Here is a 19,608-nt window from a genome sequence, read left to right as displayed (position 1 = left end):
TGTTTGTCTGTATTTCTGGTTGTGTTTAGAGGAAGTAATATCGTATAAAGATTGTTTGTCTGTATTTCTGGTTGTGTTTAGAAGAAGTAATATCTTATAAAGCTTGTTTGTCTGTATTTCTGGTTGAGTTGATAAAGTCTTAGCTCTCACCAGGAAGTTACTAATGAAAATGATAATCTTCAATAAGATATATGGACTCCCATCACGAGGCAGCTACCGTGATATGAATCCGATAGGGGAACTATTGTTTCCTGGGAAGCGTCCTGGAAAATATTTTTGGCTGTTTTTATTTTTTCATTGACAAGAAAAGTCCATTGCTGAAAACTGGTAGCAAAACTGCTGGTATTTTTGTCCTCTGGAGAGACTGAGCATGACAACAAATGGGGGTTTATCTTCAGTAGTTTCTTTGACATGAAGACATCTCACCGAGTGAGATGGATTGTCAGGTTTGTATGGTAGTTGTCATACTGCATCTGTAGAGTTAGGCAGTTAGCGAAGGACTAGGTTCATGGTTTATGAAGAATGATTAATATCGTCTTTACTTGAAGGTTTTTAAGGCACAAAATCAAATTCGTGTGCGTCTGCACATAGACAAAATCAAATTCGTTTGCGTCTGCACATAGACAAAATCAAATTCGTGTGCGTCTGCATTTAGACAAAATCATTTTCTTGTGCGTCTGCACATAGACAAAATCAAATTCATGTGCGTCTGCATATAGACAAAATCATTTTCGTGTGCGTCTGCACATAGACAAAATCAAATTCGTGTGCGTCTGCACATAGACAAAATCAAATTCGTGTGCGTCTGCACATAGACAAAATCAAATTCGTGTGCGTCTGCATTTAGACAAAATCAAATTCGTGTGCGTCTGCATATAGACAAAATCAAATTCGTGTGCGTCTGCATATAGACAGAATCATTTTCGTGTGCGTCTGCATATAGACAAAATCAAATTCGTGTGCGTCTGAATATAGACAAAATCAAATTCGTGTGCGTCTGCATATAGACAAAATCATTTTCGTGTGCGTCTGCACATAGACAAAATCAAATTCGTGTGCGTCTGCACATAGACAAAATCAAATTCGTGTGCGTCTGCACATAGACAAAATCAAATTCGTGTGCGACTGCACATAGACAAAATCAAATTCGTGTGCGTCTGCATATAGACAAAATCAAATTCGTGTGCGTCTGCACATAGACAAAATCAAATTCGTGTGCGTCTGCACATAGACAAAATCAAATTCGTGTGCGTCTGCATATAGACAAAATCATTTTCGTGTGCGTCTGACATAGATATTGTCTGTGGGTGATATTTTGCATGTCATCAGATAACAATGAATTTTGACACTTCAAGACTCGGGATAACGTTAGCTTTCTTTTTGTACGAGTCTCTGTTAGACCATATGCTCAGTCTGTTGCTGTACTTTATCTTCATTTATATGAACAAGTCAGGGCTGTTGTTTGATGTGGAATAGGTGTTTGATAACTCGTGTGAACTAAAAGGAAACTTCAATATGAACTCTTTTCTGGTTTGATAGATTTCTTCCTTCTACCGTTAAGTCAATACAATTTTCATCATTACCCAGAAGGGAGTTTGAGTGAATCCTTTTATAACTGTGTGTTGTTTGCGTTTACCGTTACTGTATTGAATTTGTATTATTATAACTGATGATGTTGTTGCCTCATTATGACTATTATCATGCTCTGTCGTTTCCCCAGCTGTGTCAGATGTGGTGAGTATCTGTATTAAATATATCTTTGAATAGTCTTCAGTGTACATTTATAGAGTAAGATGGATATAGTGATTTTGTGTATAGATCTAAATCACCCGGTTTGAATTTACGTAGAACACAGAACTGGTTTCCCTATACAGTTGTACATCTTCCTGCTTGCTTGCCTGCTTTTCATCTCTGTTCCATTTTTTTTTTCTTTTAGGATCAGGTGAATTGCTCTTTTTAGTTTTTTTCACATTCTTACTGAAATGTATATTTCTTCCTTTTTTTTCAATATACATATCATGATGTATCTTTCCCAGTCTGAAGATTTAGCGTATTTATGTCAGCTCAGGTAACAGACTGAACTCTTTAAGGCTGAATTTTAAATGAAGCACAAAAAGACTATAGACAGAAGAAATGACAATGAAAATCTTCTGGGGTGATCGAAAATCTGCTAAAACCGGAGCAGGTTTTAACTGAGGAAAACCATAAGGCTGCTAAGAATTCCAGAGCTCAGCGGTGTAGGTGAAGAAACAAACGTTACAACGTCTCATCCTTGAGTTACCAACTCTCACAGTAATCATATGATGCTCTAGCTTGCCGAGTTTTACCTGGTGTAGGTAATGTTCGTGGTGCTCAATTAGGCATTTCTCTGGAGTGTGCTTTATATATATATATATATATATATATATATATATATATATATATATATATATATATATATATATATATATATGAGAGGTACACATTTGATTCCTTCAGAATGATCACGTTACAGAGGAAACCTCATGAAAGTTTAAACAGGAGAAGCCGCTCACGTATGAGGTTCTCGCATTACCTGAGAAAATCTTACATTTCTTAAATGTTAGTGTACAACAGGTGTGGTAGTAGGTAAGTAGGTTGACTTACAATGCGGCATTTTTTTTTCTCTCAAATTTGGGTGGTTGAAGAACGGCTTTTATATTCATGGATTATTGTTGCATCAGTATTGTATGCGGTGATGACGAGCAGTCCGTTTTTTTATTGGTACGAGATGGCGTAAAGAGGGCAGGAAGAGGAAGGTGGGCTTGAGGGAGTGGAGCTGGGGTGTGGCGTGAAGGGGGAGTGGTGTGGGGCGACGCGCCGCCTCCACCCGTTAATTAATGTGTGGAGTGTAGGGTGAGCAGAGGGTGTGGCCAGGTTGTCTTGTTGCCCGCTTGTTTACCTCCAAAATAGAGAGAGTCGTTGCATCTCGTTACTTTAATCATTACGGTCCCTTGCACCCTTTGGCGGGCGGGAGGGTTTGGTTATCTTAGGTGTGCCTACATTATTATTACCTGCTTTAAGTCGATGGGAAGATTGAGGGTAAAATTAAGGAAGGAGATGTTTATTTGCACTTTTGTGTATGTAAGGATGTCTTGCAACTTGCGATCATACATACGCGACGCGTGTGCTCAACTGGCTCAGTTACCAGAGCGGACGTGACTGACTAGCGTACCCATGGAGGATAACGAAGCATGACACACAGGCACCGAACGTGAGGACATCACCACTGCTCGGCTCCCATCCACATTCCAACCTCAAGATATTCTTGATGATAAGGAGTCGCCTTTACATATATATGTATATATATATATATATATATATATATATATATATATATATATATATATATATATATACACACACACACACACACACATTTTTTTAGACGAATAGCTCCTCATATTATTTACACAGTTTCTCCTGTAAAGTATGTATATTCTACGTAACAGTGATTGTGCTGTTTCTCGGAGGGCTGTCAGTCAAGTGCTGAACACATCACGAACTACATTTGGTCGATGCGTAATGACGTACGATGTTTATCCAAGTTTAAACATCCAAAACCCAATAAGTTTGATGTTTGAAGCTTTAGATTTGACAGCAAATACAGAAAAACTGTCTTTTAATGGGGTTGTAGTGTAGCCAAGTGAATATTATGCAGTGATGGTTGACATTTGCCCTTGTTAGGAGAAGGTGGTGCTGCTGGGGGCGAGTTCCGGATTAAAATTTGTTCTGACGCTTATTGAATTGCTGCTCTAATTCAGCGGTTGGTCCCCTTCTCCTAATTCCCCTCCTCGACTTACACACACACACACACACACACACACACACACACACACACACACACACACACACACACACTTTCAGCCGGCTAACACATTCAAGCACCACTACTTTGTTCGGTTTAATGTGTCCCTCAAGAGTTTGGGTGGAATGGCTGGGAGGCAGCAAACTTGTGTGGCATCGGCGCGGCAGTAGGCTACTTAACATCCTACCCAGCGTTGTAAAGATGATGTGTTGGTAGGAAGAGGGCTGGGTAGAGGTGGCACTATACACCCTTGTCTTGTATTTCTCGTCTGGGGTTGGGGAGGTGGAAACGTTACAGTTAACGAAGGCAATGGAGCTGGTGAAGAAGCTAGGAGGAAGATTGTACCATACAAAAACAAACGGGACTAGGCTAGAGAGTGGTTGCAAGATCCTTCACTACGCCTACCTCTGGGAATTATGTACGCGTTTAAACAGTTTCACCGTTTATGAAAGAGTTTGAACCTTTGATTACCATGTAGATATGATTTGATTGTTTAGTGTTTAACAGAAGTGGTTACGAAGTGTAGTTGGGTCCCGGGCCGAGCGGTGGAGGTAGCGACGAGCCTCCGGAATCGACGTGAGGTACATGCGTGAGCTGAATTAAAGCTGGGAATGTGAGAGGGTTAGCGCGCGGGGGTGAGTATAAACACCCAGCCTGGGAGCGTGTGGGCGTGTTGACATTTGAGACCATACACCATAATGATGGTGAGGCTTAAGTATTATCCCGCGGGGTGCGGAGAGAGGCTAATAGTTTGCCGACATGTGTCGTGTCATAGGTTCCAGGAAGGGAGATATGTGTCTTACCACAGGCTCCAGGAGGGAGATGTGCCTTAACACAGGCTCCAGGAGGGAGATGTGTCTTACCACAGGCTCCAGGAGGGAGATGTGTCTTACCACAGGCTCCAGGAGGAAGATGTGCCTTAACACAGGCTCCAGGAGGGAGATGTGTCTTACCACAGGCTCCAGGAGGGAGATTTGTCTTACCACAGGCTCCAGGAGGGAGATGTGTCTTACCACAGGCTTCAGGAGGGAGATGTGCCTTACCACAGCCTCCAGGAGGGAGATGTGCCTTACCAGAGGCTCCAGGAGGGAGATGTGTCTTACTTAGGCTCCAGGGAGGGAGATGTGTCTTACATGGGCTCCAGGGAAGGAGGTTTGTCACATCATTGGCTCCAGGGAAGATGTGCCTTACCGTAGGTTCCAGGGAAGGAGATGTGTCCTAGCACAGGCTGTAGGGAGGGAGATGTGTCTTATCATAGGTTCCAAGGAAGGAGATGCGGCTTACCATAGGCTCCAGAGAGGGAGATATGTCTTACCACAGGCCTCAGGGAGGGAGAGATGTTATCATGGACTGTAGGGATGGTAAAGGCAGTATTAGTATGTTGCAGCAGGGAGGGGAGAGGAGTGCGCAAAGATCAAGTATCTTGTGAGATTGTATAGCGCATCTCTCCCTTGTAAAATCTATGTCATGTGTTATCTGTCAGCCAGTGAAGTTTTAGCACAGAACATTAGGAGTTCACTTGTTAACTCACTCGGTTGTGAACCCATATAGTGTCCTTTTCAGACCAGGAACCTAGTGAAATGCTACACACACATACACACACACACACACACACACAGACACACACACACACGTAACACGTGTGTCTAATGTTCCTCATGCAAAATTATGCAGCCGTCCCTTTGTTGCTGATGTATTATGGTCACCCAGAGATAGTGTACTGTGGTTCATTTTTCCTGAGATGGTGAATATTAGATACTTGAAACCAAAGTTGCCTTTGTGTGGTGGTGGTTGTCTAAACTTTGGTCATAACTTGAAAAGTTAGAATCGGGTACTAGTGAAACTTTGCACAGTTGTTTCCCAGCATGTTAAGAATGGGATGGACTAAGACACACTTCTGGATTTTGTCCGAGTTATGCCACTTAGAAAAAGAAACGGTTTAACCTTTGTTTATGGAACTTAATCCTTTTTTTTTTCAAACTATTTCGAACCGTACTCTTATTTCACTTCTAGTAACTGTACGGTACAGCAGGCGACACAATTTTCCCAGGAAGATCCATCTACCGAGTTAATGTAACGTGGGATCTCCCTCCTTGTACACAAGAGAGCGGTATTTTTAGAATAACTGAGTTACTGACATACGAAGCGGGATCAGGGATGTGGCATTTTGTGATGGGCCTACGTGGGAATTAAGGTTATGTAATTTTATTATACATTAGTAAATATATTTCTTCATTGTACTAGAATCCTTCGTATGTCAGTAACTTGGGTTTGTATGGTATTAAACCCTTGTCCACGATAGTACGACCCTTGTCTCCGACGGTACGACTCTTGAACACACCGTGGTACGACCCTTGCCCACGACGGTACGACCCTTGAACACACCACGGTACGACCCTTGCCCACGACGGTACGACCCTTGAACACACCATGGTACGAACCTTGGGTACGATGGTACGACTCTTGAACACATCACGGTACGACCCTTGAACACACCATGGTACGACCATTGCCCACGACGGTACGACCCTTGAACACACCATGGTACGACCCTTGCCCACGACGGTACGACCCTTGAACACACCACGGTACGACCCTTGCCTACGACGGTACGACCCTTGAACACACAGCGGTACGACCCTTGCCTACGACGGTACGACCCTTGAACACACCATGGTACGACCCTTGCCCACGACGGTACGACCCTTGAACACACCATGGTACGAACCTTGGGTACGATGGTACGACTCTTGAACACATCACGGTACGACCCTTGAACACACCATGGTACGACCCTTGCCCACGACGGTACGACCCTTGAACACACCACGGTACGACTCTTGCCTACGACGGTACGACCCTTGAACACACCACGGTACGACCCTTGCCTACGACGGTACGACCCTTGAACACACCACGGTACGACCCTTGGGTACGATGGCGTGACCTTTTACTTAACCTTTAATGGTTTAAAGTCGCTGGTCGATTATGTACTGCAGTTTGAACATCATCAGAATATGCAGACCAGATAGTTTACAGATATGGTGGGAAGATCATTGTCCTAACTCTTTAATGCAACAGTATGTGACAGTCGTTAATATCTGAAGGCGATTACATCATTAATAGTTCCTCTCTTGGCTGGTTTCTATAACAAAAACTGTTATTGTCGGTTCATTGTGTGTGTGTGTATGTGTGTGTGTGTGTGTGTGTAATCCAGATACCCAATGGGGAGGTTAAGCACCTGTGTTGGGTGTGGGACCAGCTACTGCGCCCAGGAATGTAACTCGTGCTGGTCCTGACCCTGGGCGGGTCCTTGCTGACATACGGTCAGTGTGTGTACGTTGTGGCTTTTTATGTTTCTGTGGACGTATTTGGCTAAATAGTGAGATGCTATTATTATTATTATTATTATTATTATTATTATTATTATTATTATTATTATTATTTATTGTTATTATCATCATTATTATTATTATTATTATTATTATTATTATTATTATTATTATTATAATTATTATTATTATTATTATAATAATTATTATTATTATTATTATTATTGAATATTATTATTATTAGTTATTGTTATTATCATTATTATTATTTGATATTGATAAATGATTATTTTATTGTTTGATAAGCAAGATGAGTTTTTAGTAGGCTTGGTGTCCTGGCTATGATAAACAAGACTTGTTCTGGTTACCAGGTTTTATTATGTCTTCGGGGTTTGATAGTGGGATAACGCCCTGTCGTATTGCCAAGCTGTGCTGCACAGTACGTACCTACGTAACAACCGACATACGACGAGATTAGAAAAGAAAAAAAAGGCTAACGCATAGCGCAGGAAAATATTTCTGGCGAAGTTTGCCAAGCGAGTTACTTGTGTTTGTGGTAGAGGGAGTGTGTGTCTGTGGACTGAATGCCGGTAGCCTACTTATGGGTGACGAAGAAAGGAAAAACAACCACCTTAGCCAGAGAGAGGAACTTGATAGCCACTGTAGTGCTGGCGCGTTGCGTTTCCGTCACTGATCATCCTGATGTCCAGGCGATAGTACTCCCCAGGTTCGATGGTTTCCTGTTACGTATCACCTAGAATGAGACTCAGTCACGAGAACGTACGACGAGGTTTGGTTGAGGCAGAGCTGGTGCGTAGCGCTCACCTCAGGAAAATACGATTCTTGAAGAACGAACGAGTCGTGTGAGTTATGTGTTGTCAGATGTTGTGTTATGAGAAGGAGGGATGGTATGCCTGTGGACTGCATATTCTGAGAGTGACTATTATGATTTTATGGCTCTCTTGTTATGCCGATGACAGTAGAATTGTTCATGATGTCGTTTCTCTGTTGTCTTGCAGGTGAGTGGTAGTGTGGAGGCCAAGTTACTGCTGAGGCGCAGGAGCGGCGGCGTCAGCGTCGTCAGCGTCAGCCCGAAGGAGGTGGGTGTGCGGCATGGTGCATTGTCTTGGACGAGAACACGCGCCACACTTTGTGTATCAGCATAATGCCTGCTGAAGGGGCAACGGTGTTTGGGGAACAAAAAGGGGTTATTTCCTGACTGTTTAGCCTCAATAGATCCATTTAGAAAGCGTGTTACAAGGCGTCACTGCAAATGAAGTAACCGTGTGTGACACTCTTTTTATGGAGAGCTGCTTGAAAGCAAGCGCAGGTCATTGTGCTGAAAGTCTTTAGCGTCACCTTTAGGTGTGGGTGAGAACAGTCGCCAAACTTCTTGGTGGAATCCACGTTCCCCCGGGTAACTTTCTCTACAACATGTGGAAAGATGTGAACATGGTTCGGGTGTCAACTCTGTATAGTTCACGTTGCGTGTAACTGTGATGAGATTCGTTGAATGTTATCAGTTTGTTTAAATGATACGTGTATGTCATTGTTCTTGGTGTGGTCAGTTCTGCATCACTTCCGTAAATGACGTGTTACAAGTCTCATGGAGGTGAATGGTGTGAGAGCCCCTTTCTGCTGGTGCCCTGTTGGCTCTTTCACTCTCCACAATGCCTTCAGACACTGTCTTACCGGCTAGTTTGTTCCCACCTGCGTCGGCCGACTTCCTGCCGCTAGTCATCTCACCACTTTCCAGGTTTCCATGTCTAGTCGTACTTCTGTCACGTGCTGGATCTCCCACCCCTGCCTGGGTCCCCTTCCCTGGCTGGATCCCCTACCCCTGGCTGGGTCCCCACCCCTGGCTGGGTCCCCACCCCTGGCTGGGTCCCCTCCCCTGCCTGGGTCCCCTTCCCTGGCTGGGTCCCCTACCCCTGGCTGAGTCCCCTCCCCTGGCTGGGTCCCCACCCCTGGCTGGGTCCCCCACCCCTGGCTGGGTCCCCTACCCCTGGCTGGGTCCCCCACCCCTGGCTGGGTTCCCCACCCCTGGCTGGGCCCCCAGCCCTGGCTGGGTCCCCCACCCCTGGCTGGGCCCCCCAGCCCTGGCTGGGTCCCCACCCCTGGCTGGGCCCCCACCCCTGGCTGGGCCCCCACCCCTGGCTGGGTCCCCTCCCCTGGCTGGGTCCCCTCCCCTGGCTGGGTCCCCCACCCCTGGCTGGGTCCCTTCCCCTGGCTGGGTCCCCTCCCCTGGCTGGGTCCCCACCCTCTGGCTGGGTCCCCCCCCTGGCTGGGTCCCCTCCCCTGGCTGGGTCCCCTTCCCTGGCTGGGTCCCCTTCCCTGGCTGGGTCCCCACCCCTGGCTGGGTCCCCACCCCTGGCTGGGTCCCCTTCCCTGGCTGGGTCCCCCACCCCTGGCTATGTCTAGTGTGTATGTAGGATTCCCTATGTGCAGTGTCCAGTTTGTACAGTACGGGAAGGGAGCTTACTCTCGTGGGTCTCCATGTATTATTATTATTATTATTATTATTATATTATTATTATTATTATTATTATTATTATTATTATTATTATTATTATTATTATTATTATTATTATTATTATTATTATTATTATTATTATTATTATTATTATTATTATTATTATTATTATTATTATTATTATTATTATTATTATTATTATTATTATTATTATTATTATTATTATTATTATTATTATTATTATTATTATTATTATTATTATTATTATTATTATTATTATTATTATTATTATTATTATTATTATTATTATTATTATTATTATTATTATTATTATTATTATTATTATTATTATTATTATTATTATTATTATTATTATTATTATTATTATTATTATTATTATTATTATTATTATTATTATTATTATTATTATTATTATTATTATTATTATTATTATTATTATTATTATTATTATTATTATTATTATTATTATTATTATTATTATTATTATTATTATTATTATTATTATTATTATTATTATTATTATTATTATTATTATTATTATTATTATTATTATTATTATTATTATTATTATTATTATTATTATTATTATTATTATTATTATTATTATTATTATTATTATTATTATTATTATTATTATTATTATTATTATTATTATTATTATTATTATTATTATTATTATTATTATTATTATTATTATTATTATTATTATTATTATTATTATTATTATTATTATTATTATTATTATTATTATTATTATTATTATTATTATTATTATTATTATTATTATTATTATTATTATTATTATTATTATTATTATTATTATTATTATTATTATTATTATTATTATTATTATTATTATTATTATTATTATTATTATTATTATTATTATTATTATTATTATTATTATTATTATTATTATTATTATTATTATTATTATTATTATTATTATTATTATTATTATTATTATTATTATTATTATTATTATTATTATTATTATTATTATTATTATTATTATTATTATTATTATTATTATTATTATTATTATTATTATTATTATTATTATTATTATTATTATTATTATTATTATTATTATTATTATTATTATTATTATTATTATTATTATTATTATTATTATTATTATTATTATTATTATTATTATTATTATTATTATTATTATTATTATTATTATTATTATTATTATTATTATTATTATTATTATTATTATTATTATTATTATTATTATTATTATTATTATTATTATTATTATTATTATTATTATTATTATTATTATTATTATTATTATTATTATTATTATTATTATTATTATTATTATTATTATTATTATTATTATTATTATTATTATTATTATTATTATTATTATTATTATTATTATTATTATTATTATTATTATTATTATTATTATTATTATTATTATTATTATTATTATTATTATTATTATTATTATTATTATTATTATTATTATTATTATTATTATTATTATTATTATTATTATTATTATTATTATTATTATTATTATTATTATTATTATTATTATTATTATTATTATTATTATTATTATTATTATTATTATTATTATTATTATTATTATTATTATTATTATTATTATTATTATTATTATTATTATTATTATTATTATTATTATTATTATTATTATTATTATTATTATTATTATTATTATTATTATTATTATTATTATTATTATTATTATTATTATTATTATTATTATTATTATTATTATTATTATTATTATTATTATTATTATTATTATTATTATTATTATTATTATTATTATTATTATTATTATTATTATTATTATTATTATTATTATTATTATTATTATTATTATTATTATTATTATTATTATTATTATTATTATTATTATTATTATTATTATTATTATTATTATTATTATTATTATTATTATTATTATTATTATTATTATTATTATTATTATTATTATTATTATTATTATTATTATTATTATTATTATTATTATTATTATTATTATTATTATTATTATTATTATTATTATTATTATTATTATTATTATTATTATTATTATTATTATTATTATTATTATTATTATTATTATTATTATTATTATTATTATTATTATTATTATTATTATTATTATTATTATTATTATTATTATTATTATTATTATTATTATTATTATTATTATTATTATTATTATTATTATTATTATTATTATTATTATTATTATTATTATTATTATTATTATTATTATTATTATTATTATTATTATTATTATTATTATTATTATTATTATTATTATTATTATTATTATTATTATTATTATTATTATTATTATTATTATTATTATTATTATTATTATTATTATTATTATTATTATTATTATTATTATTATTATTATTATTATTATTATTATTATTATTATTATTATTATTATTATTATTATTATTATTATTATTATTATTATTATTATTATTATTATTATTATTATTATTATTATTATTATTATTATTATTATTATTATTATTATTATTATTATTATTATTATTATTATTATTATTATTATTATTATTATTATTATTATTATTATTATTATTATTATTATTATTATTATTATTATTATTATTATTATTATTATTATTATTATTATTATTATTATTATTATTATTATTATTATTATTATTATTATTATTATTATTATTATTATTATTATTATTATTATTATTATTATTATTATTATTATTATTATTATTATTATTATTATTATTATTATTATTATTATTATTATTATTATTATTATTATTATTATTATTATTATTATTATTATTATTATTATTATTATTATTATTATTATTATTATTATTATTATTATTATTATTATTATTATTATTATTATTATTATTATTATTATTATTATTATTATTATTATTATTATTATTATTATTATTATTATTATTATTATTATTATTATTATTATTATTATTATTATTATTATTATTATTATTATTATTATTATTATTATTATTATTATTATTATTATTATTATTATTATTATTATTATTATTATTATTATTATTATTATTATTATTATTATTATTATTATTATTATTATTATTATTATTATTATTATTATTATTATTATTATTATTATTATTATTATTATTATTATTATTATTATTATTATTATTATTATTATTATTATTATTATTATTATTATTATTATTATTATTATTATTATTATTATTATTATTATTATTATTATTATTATTATTATTATTATTATTATTATTATTATTATTATTATTATTATTATTATTATTATTATTATTATTATTATTATTATTATTATTATTATTATTATTATTATTATTATTATTATTATTATTATTATTATTATTATTATTATTATTATTATTATTATTATTATTATTATTATTATTATTATTATTATTATTATTATTATTATTATTATTATTATTATTATTATTATTATTATTATTATTATTATTATTATTATTATTATTATTATTATTATTATTATTATTATTATTATTATTATTATTATTATTATTATTATTATTATTATTATTATTATTATTATTATTATTATTATTATTATTATTATTATTATTATTATTATTATTATTATTATTATTATTATTATTATTATTATTATTATTATTATTATTATTATTATTATTATTATTATTATTATTATTATTATTATTATTATTATTATTATTATTATTATTATTATTATTATTATTATTATTATTATTATTATTATTATTATTATTATTATTATTATTATTATTATTATTATTATTATTATTATTATTATTATTATTATTATTATTATTATTATTATTATTATTATTATTATTATTATTATTATTATTATTATTATTATTATTATTATTATTATTATTATTATTATTATTATTATTATTATTATTATTATTATTATTATTATTATTATTATTATTATTATTATTATTATTATTATTATTATTATTATTATTATTATTATTATTATTATTATTATTATTATTATTATTATTATTATTATTATTATTATTATTATTATTATTATTATTATTATTATTATTATTATTATTATTATTATTATTATTATTATTATTATTATTATTATTATTATTATTATTATTATTATTATTATTATTATTATTATTATTATTATTATTATTATTATTATTATTATTATTATTATTATTATTATTATTATTATTATTATTATTATTATTATTATTATTATTATTATTATTATTATTATTATTATTATTATTATTATTATTATTATTATTATTATTATTATTATTATTATTATTATTATTATTATTATTATTATTATTATTATTATTATTATTATTATTATTATTATTATTATTATTATTATTATTATTATTATTATTATTATTATTATTATTATTATTATTATTATTATTATTATTATTATTATTATTATTATTATTATTATTATTATTATTATTATTATTATTATTATTATTATTATTATTATTATTATTATTATTATTATTATTATTATTATTATTATTATTATTATTATTATTATTATTATTATTATTATTATTATTATTATTATTATTATTATTATTATTATTATTATTATTATTATTATTATTATTATTATTATTATTATTATTATTATTATTATTATTATTATTATTATTATTATTATTATTATTATTATTATTATTATTATTATTATTATTATTATTATTATTATTATTATTATTATTATTATTATTATTATTATTATTATTATTATTATTATTATTATTATTATTATTATTATTATTATTATTATTATTATTATTATTATTATTATTATTATTATTATTATTATTATTATTATTATTATTATTATTATTATTATTATTATTATTATTATTATTATTATTATTATTATTATTATTATTATTATTATTATTATTATTATTATTATTATTATTATTATTATTATTATTATTATTATTATTATTATATTATTATTGAGGTGCCAGAAATAAGGGTATGGAGGTGCCAGAAATAAGGGTATGGAGGTGCCAGAAATAAGGGTATGGAGGTGCCAGAAATAAAGGTATGGAGGTGCCAGAAATAAGGGTATGGAGGTGCCAGAAATAAGGGTATGGAGGTGCCAGAAATAATGTTATGGAGACTGAAGGAAGTAGATGTACCGGTACATCAGCGTGAACAAAACGGTTATGAGCTTTTCCAGCTGAAGATAACACGAAATGTAATGAATGCAAAGACTCAGTCAGGACCTTCAGAGCAACGTAGAGAGTTACCGACATGATATCTGTAACAGAGTAATGCTGCTTCCAAAAGAAATATTTCAACCTCTCTTTTTCGAAGACCGGCCCCAGGTGCAGCCCGTTTGTAAAATTGGTGGGGATATTTTTTTTCTTTTTTACAAGTTCTCATTTTCCTACAAAATTTCCATAGCGGTATCCTTCCTCTGCGTGTTTCCTCTCATTTCTTTTTTGTTCGGCAGTTGAGCCGGAAGGAGAGGTGGTTGGGGGATGTGCCTTCTCCTTTACTATGCCTGTCTCTACCATGATTTAGATTAGATCATTTGTAACCTCGCCGTGGACCATTGTGTGGTCTTGTTGTCTGCCCTTTCCATGTTACTCGCATCATGTGTTATCATTTTTATTTACCTGAAGCCGTTGAGAGAGACGTGGACTCACCATTCCGGAAATGTGTTGGTCTGGCTTGTCTGACTTGTTTATAACCACTTTACGTGTCTTCGAATTCTCCAGGTCTGTGGCGGGCAAAGGCCTGTGTCTAATGATGGTCCCCGAGTGCTGTGAGTCCTCTACCTTTCGTTGTTCTATTTTGCTTTTGTGGAATTTAATTCATCTTAGTGTCTTTCAGCGTATGTGCCCTCCGGTGCTAGATTCACTCGATCACTGGTGAGTGGTGGAAACGACACCATTAGTGTTACGTGGTTGTGATATTCACAGACGCCATAGCCTCTGCCTTTGTGATACTTATGGATGTCGTGGAGGTAAGATGGTGGTGATGTTTACAGCTGTGATCATGTATGGCTGGTGTTGTCTCTCACGGTGTGTCGAGATCACGCCGTCGAGTGATTGCCATGGAGGTTTTGCGCTGTTCAGTGGTCAGACAGGTAACGCAGAGGGGTAGGAATGGGGAGGAAGGGCTGTATAATGACCGGGGGCCTTCCTAAAAACGTGGGACGTTGAAAGTTCTTACTACATACAGAGAGTAGTGTGTGTGTGTGTGTGTGTGTGAAGCGAGGATCACACTCCTGATGAGTGTAGCAGAGGGTAAGGCGCCGCGTCGGCCCTGCTGGTGCCGATGTCAGGGTGATATACTGCTGCGCTGGTTGTTGGCGGCCTTGGTAAGGCGGGGCCTTTTACACCGCCTCCTTCACCGTGAGGAGGAGGAGGGGCGCATGACTGGAAGGTAGGGAGGAGGAGACCGGTGAGTGGTGTTACGAGGACGGGGTAGAACAGGTGAGGAAGGAGAGAAGGATGGCCTACAGCAGGTGAGGAAAGAGAGAGGTGTGGGGGTGGAGCTGGTGAGGAAGGAGACAAGTATGGGCTACAGCAGGTGAGGAAAGAGAGAGGTGTGGGGTAGAGCGGGTGAGGATGGAGAGAGAGGGATGGATGTAGGAGGAGGAGGAGGAGGAGGAGGTGGAGGATGTGGTTGGGAGGGTGCCACAGTAAGCACCAGTAAAGCACGGCAGTTGGGGTTACTACGTTACGTGAGTGGTATGTGGTGCAGCGAGTACCACCTTGTTATGGTGTGAGGCTGAGCGGGTGTAGGGCTTCAGGAGGCTAGCTAGGCTGGCGTCGTGTAACCAGTGGAAAAGTTGAGTAACATTTACCGGCTTCTTGTCGTCACCTGAGAAAAAAAAAGTAAGACTCGTTGCAGACTTGGTAGTTCCAAGTTCGGAGCTTTCGTGTCATCGCTACTTTGTACTGCCTTCTTACTAGAAGATAATGTTGAGGAAACTCATACGATATAAAGCAAGCGTGAGAATGCTTATGTATTTTTAAGGTGTCATCTGTCTGCAGTGGAATAAGTTGCTTCTGTGTTAACAGTGTGGAAGTCGTTTGATTTCTTCAGTGGTCATCTGTAACGGAAGGACTAAAGTGCCGTGGACATAGGAAATAGAGGTGGGGAGAAGGGGTTGGGGAGGGCGAGGAGATGGTGAACGTTTTTCTTCTTCCTAGTCAGTGTCACAAGTGACGGCGCCGAGGGAGGACGTGTTCACCCACGCTGCCGTCTACACCGCCTGACCCTGAGTGCTGTTATTGTGTGGCTTCACCCGCCGCTGCCTGGCCTCCTACACTCACCCTGATGGTGCCACACGTTCGCTCCTCGGCCACTACTGTTCAGCACACCCTCTCCAGTACTTTATTACGCCCCAAGTGGAAAGTGCCTTTAAGAGTGGTCTGTGAGTGTGAAGATCAAGTGGGCGTATCCTTTCGGGAGACTTCAATTTCCATGTGGTAGTTATCCAACACTATAGTGTAGTGGGAGGGTGTGGTGCTTCGTAGTGCTGGGCAGGCAACCATAGTGCCGAACACGACGAGTTTACGAATCCTAAATAAGAATATTCGATATATCATTGCCGGAGAAAATCACTGGAAAGAAATAGAAAATCAGCGTGTCGAGTGTGGTTTTCATGGTGTATATCGTGTGTGTGTGTTGGTAGCCCAAGAGGGGTGTAGTGCCTTACTACTGCGGTTTGAGGACCAAGATGGGCGTCAGTGTACGGGCGGGGAAGCGGCCTAGCACCACCAGGATGAAATACGTGTACAGCAACCGGCCCTCCAAGGTCATACACGTGCAGGAGGTACGTACGGGCAGACACCCATCACAGCCTTGTACTAGGTGTTGCGCGATGGTACGACCCTTCAAACTCTTGAGGACGACAGTACGACCCTTGAATACAATAGCCTGGTCCTTGAACCCTACCTTGAAGTTTATGTCAGAGCAGAGGCTAGGCTCTCGTATGCATGGGTCGTACCGTCGTGCTCACGAGTCGTACCTTTGTGTTGAAGTGGGGGGGAAAGTGGTCTTGAGATTGTCGTTTGGAAGGGGATGGGGTGTGTGGCTGGTGAACTTGGTCTTGTACCAGGAACGATGTGAGGGTCGTCAGGATGATGGCCTGCACTGAAACTCAGCCGAGGATGACGCCAGCAGCTAGGGTGACACCTGTTGGATACAGCTTATCCTTCTTTCGCTACATATAAACACAACATTATCACAGATTTCCCTTCTCTTGGCCAACTCGGAGCCACCACCTGAGAGAGAAAACCTACAGTTAGAGAGGTAGGTGGTGTTTTATTCTAACATACAAGGTATGTTCTTGGTGAGATTATTACACCTGGCGTTAGGGTGAAGCGAAGCTCTGTGCTGCTCTCGAACATAAAACTTGAACTCTGAGTTAACTCCAGCCTGGGGTCGCTCGGTTAAGACATCCAGGAGGAGTAGCCATCCATATTGGTATACAGATGAGTATTGGAACCTGGTGGAAATGAGTTATATATAAGCATAAAACGGCGGCTCAGGCATGCGCTGTGTTGGGGCCAAGCCTCGACAGCAACCTTCTGGTTCGTTGTACAAGCTTGTGCGGGCATACGGAAGCCGGAGGTGAAGAGCACGGGTGATTTCTTGAATGGAGTAGACGATACTTTCTGATGAGATGATGGGATGTATTGGTGTGGTGTGTTTATCTGGCGAAAGCGTTTTGTTGCTGAGTACAGTACTTGCCACGGCTACTTCTGGTGTATGTTTGTGGTGAGGCCTGTGCGTGTTTGTGTGTGTGTTCTTGTTTCCGTGTATATATGCTTTTTGTTGTTGTGTTTGTGTTTTTTTACCCATGGAAATGCATCACTTATTTGATAAGGATTTTTTTAATGGTCTAAGTTGGTGGTTCTTCATTGCCTAGGAAAGTGTGGATGTATAAATTTCTCATGGGCCACCATTTCATTGAAGTTTCATTTGCATATAACGTTAGTAAACACTTGTGTAGTGTTATCAGTCAGAAGTTCAACACTTTGTTCACTCCATTCGTCCACTATTTGAAAGCAATGTTTTTTTTTTTTTTTAACTTAGTTTCATATTACGGTTTTTGTTTGTTCTGTTTGTATATCTTTCGAAGAACAAGTTGATTACCCTTACTCTTCTTTCTTCCATTATGGACAACTTTATGGCCTCTTCTCACAGTAACTCATCCATCAGAATTCTGGTAGTATTCTTGTGCCTCTCCTCTGGACCATCTCCATTGGTTGTGTGTGTGTGATGGCATGTGGTGCTGGTGGGCCAGATGTGATGGTACCCCTCTCGTACGCTGCCACCGCCCGCCCACTTCTCCTGTAATGGATCATCACAGCACCAGGCACTACAGCCATGATAACCACCTCTCACGCGGATGGGCCTCATCAAACCTCATCACATCGGAAAGATAGTCGAACCAGCTGGTTCTCCAGCTTTCACAATTTCCACTAGGAATGAACTACAGTGGTGTTTGGCTTTGCCTTTTTTTTCCCACCTCAGAATTTGCATCAGGTGTGTGTCAGGTCTTTCAAGTTTAGTTGACAACTGTATGTGTTGCTCACTTGGATTCTCGGGAGTGTGTCGGTGTGCGGAGTCCGTTCGAACCTTTGGTGGGGATAGCGTGGGTGTTGTGGACTCAACATGATAGACTGTACAGTGTGGTTGACGCCATTATCTCCTCGAGAGTGAATGGTCGCGTAGTGGTACATTCTGGCTGTGTAGCTTCCAGCTGCTGAAGGCTAGAGCGTCACGTTGGAGCGTTCACTCCCTACGCCCGAGTGTTGCTGATGGACGTCACCTCTTGTGGTGGTGTGACTCTGTGGTTAGGTGGGTGAGGGCGGACCGGGGTGTTGTCAGGACGA

General features: G+C 34.4%; 1 protein-coding gene across 1 annotated transcript in view; it reads left to right on the top strand.

The window, feature by feature from the left end:
* LOC139764108 (E3 ubiquitin-protein ligase TRIM37-like) overlaps positions 1–19,608 on the top strand; it is a 181,033-nt gene that overhangs the window by 51,533 nt on the left and 109,892 nt on the right. Inside the window, 1 exon segment of the mRNA XM_071690602.1 lies at positions 8,178–8,258. Within this exon segment, the coding sequence (XP_071546703.1) occupies positions 8,178–8,258 (81 nt within the window).

This window comes from Panulirus ornatus, chromosome 48 (assembly GCF_036320965.1).
Source record: "Panulirus ornatus isolate Po-2019 chromosome 48, ASM3632096v1, whole genome shotgun sequence".
Taxonomy (NCBI): domain Eukaryota; kingdom Metazoa; phylum Arthropoda; class Malacostraca; order Decapoda; family Palinuridae; genus Panulirus; species Panulirus ornatus.
The sequence above is the reverse complement of the archived record's forward strand: the minus strand, read 5'-3'. Positions and strand labels throughout refer to the sequence as shown.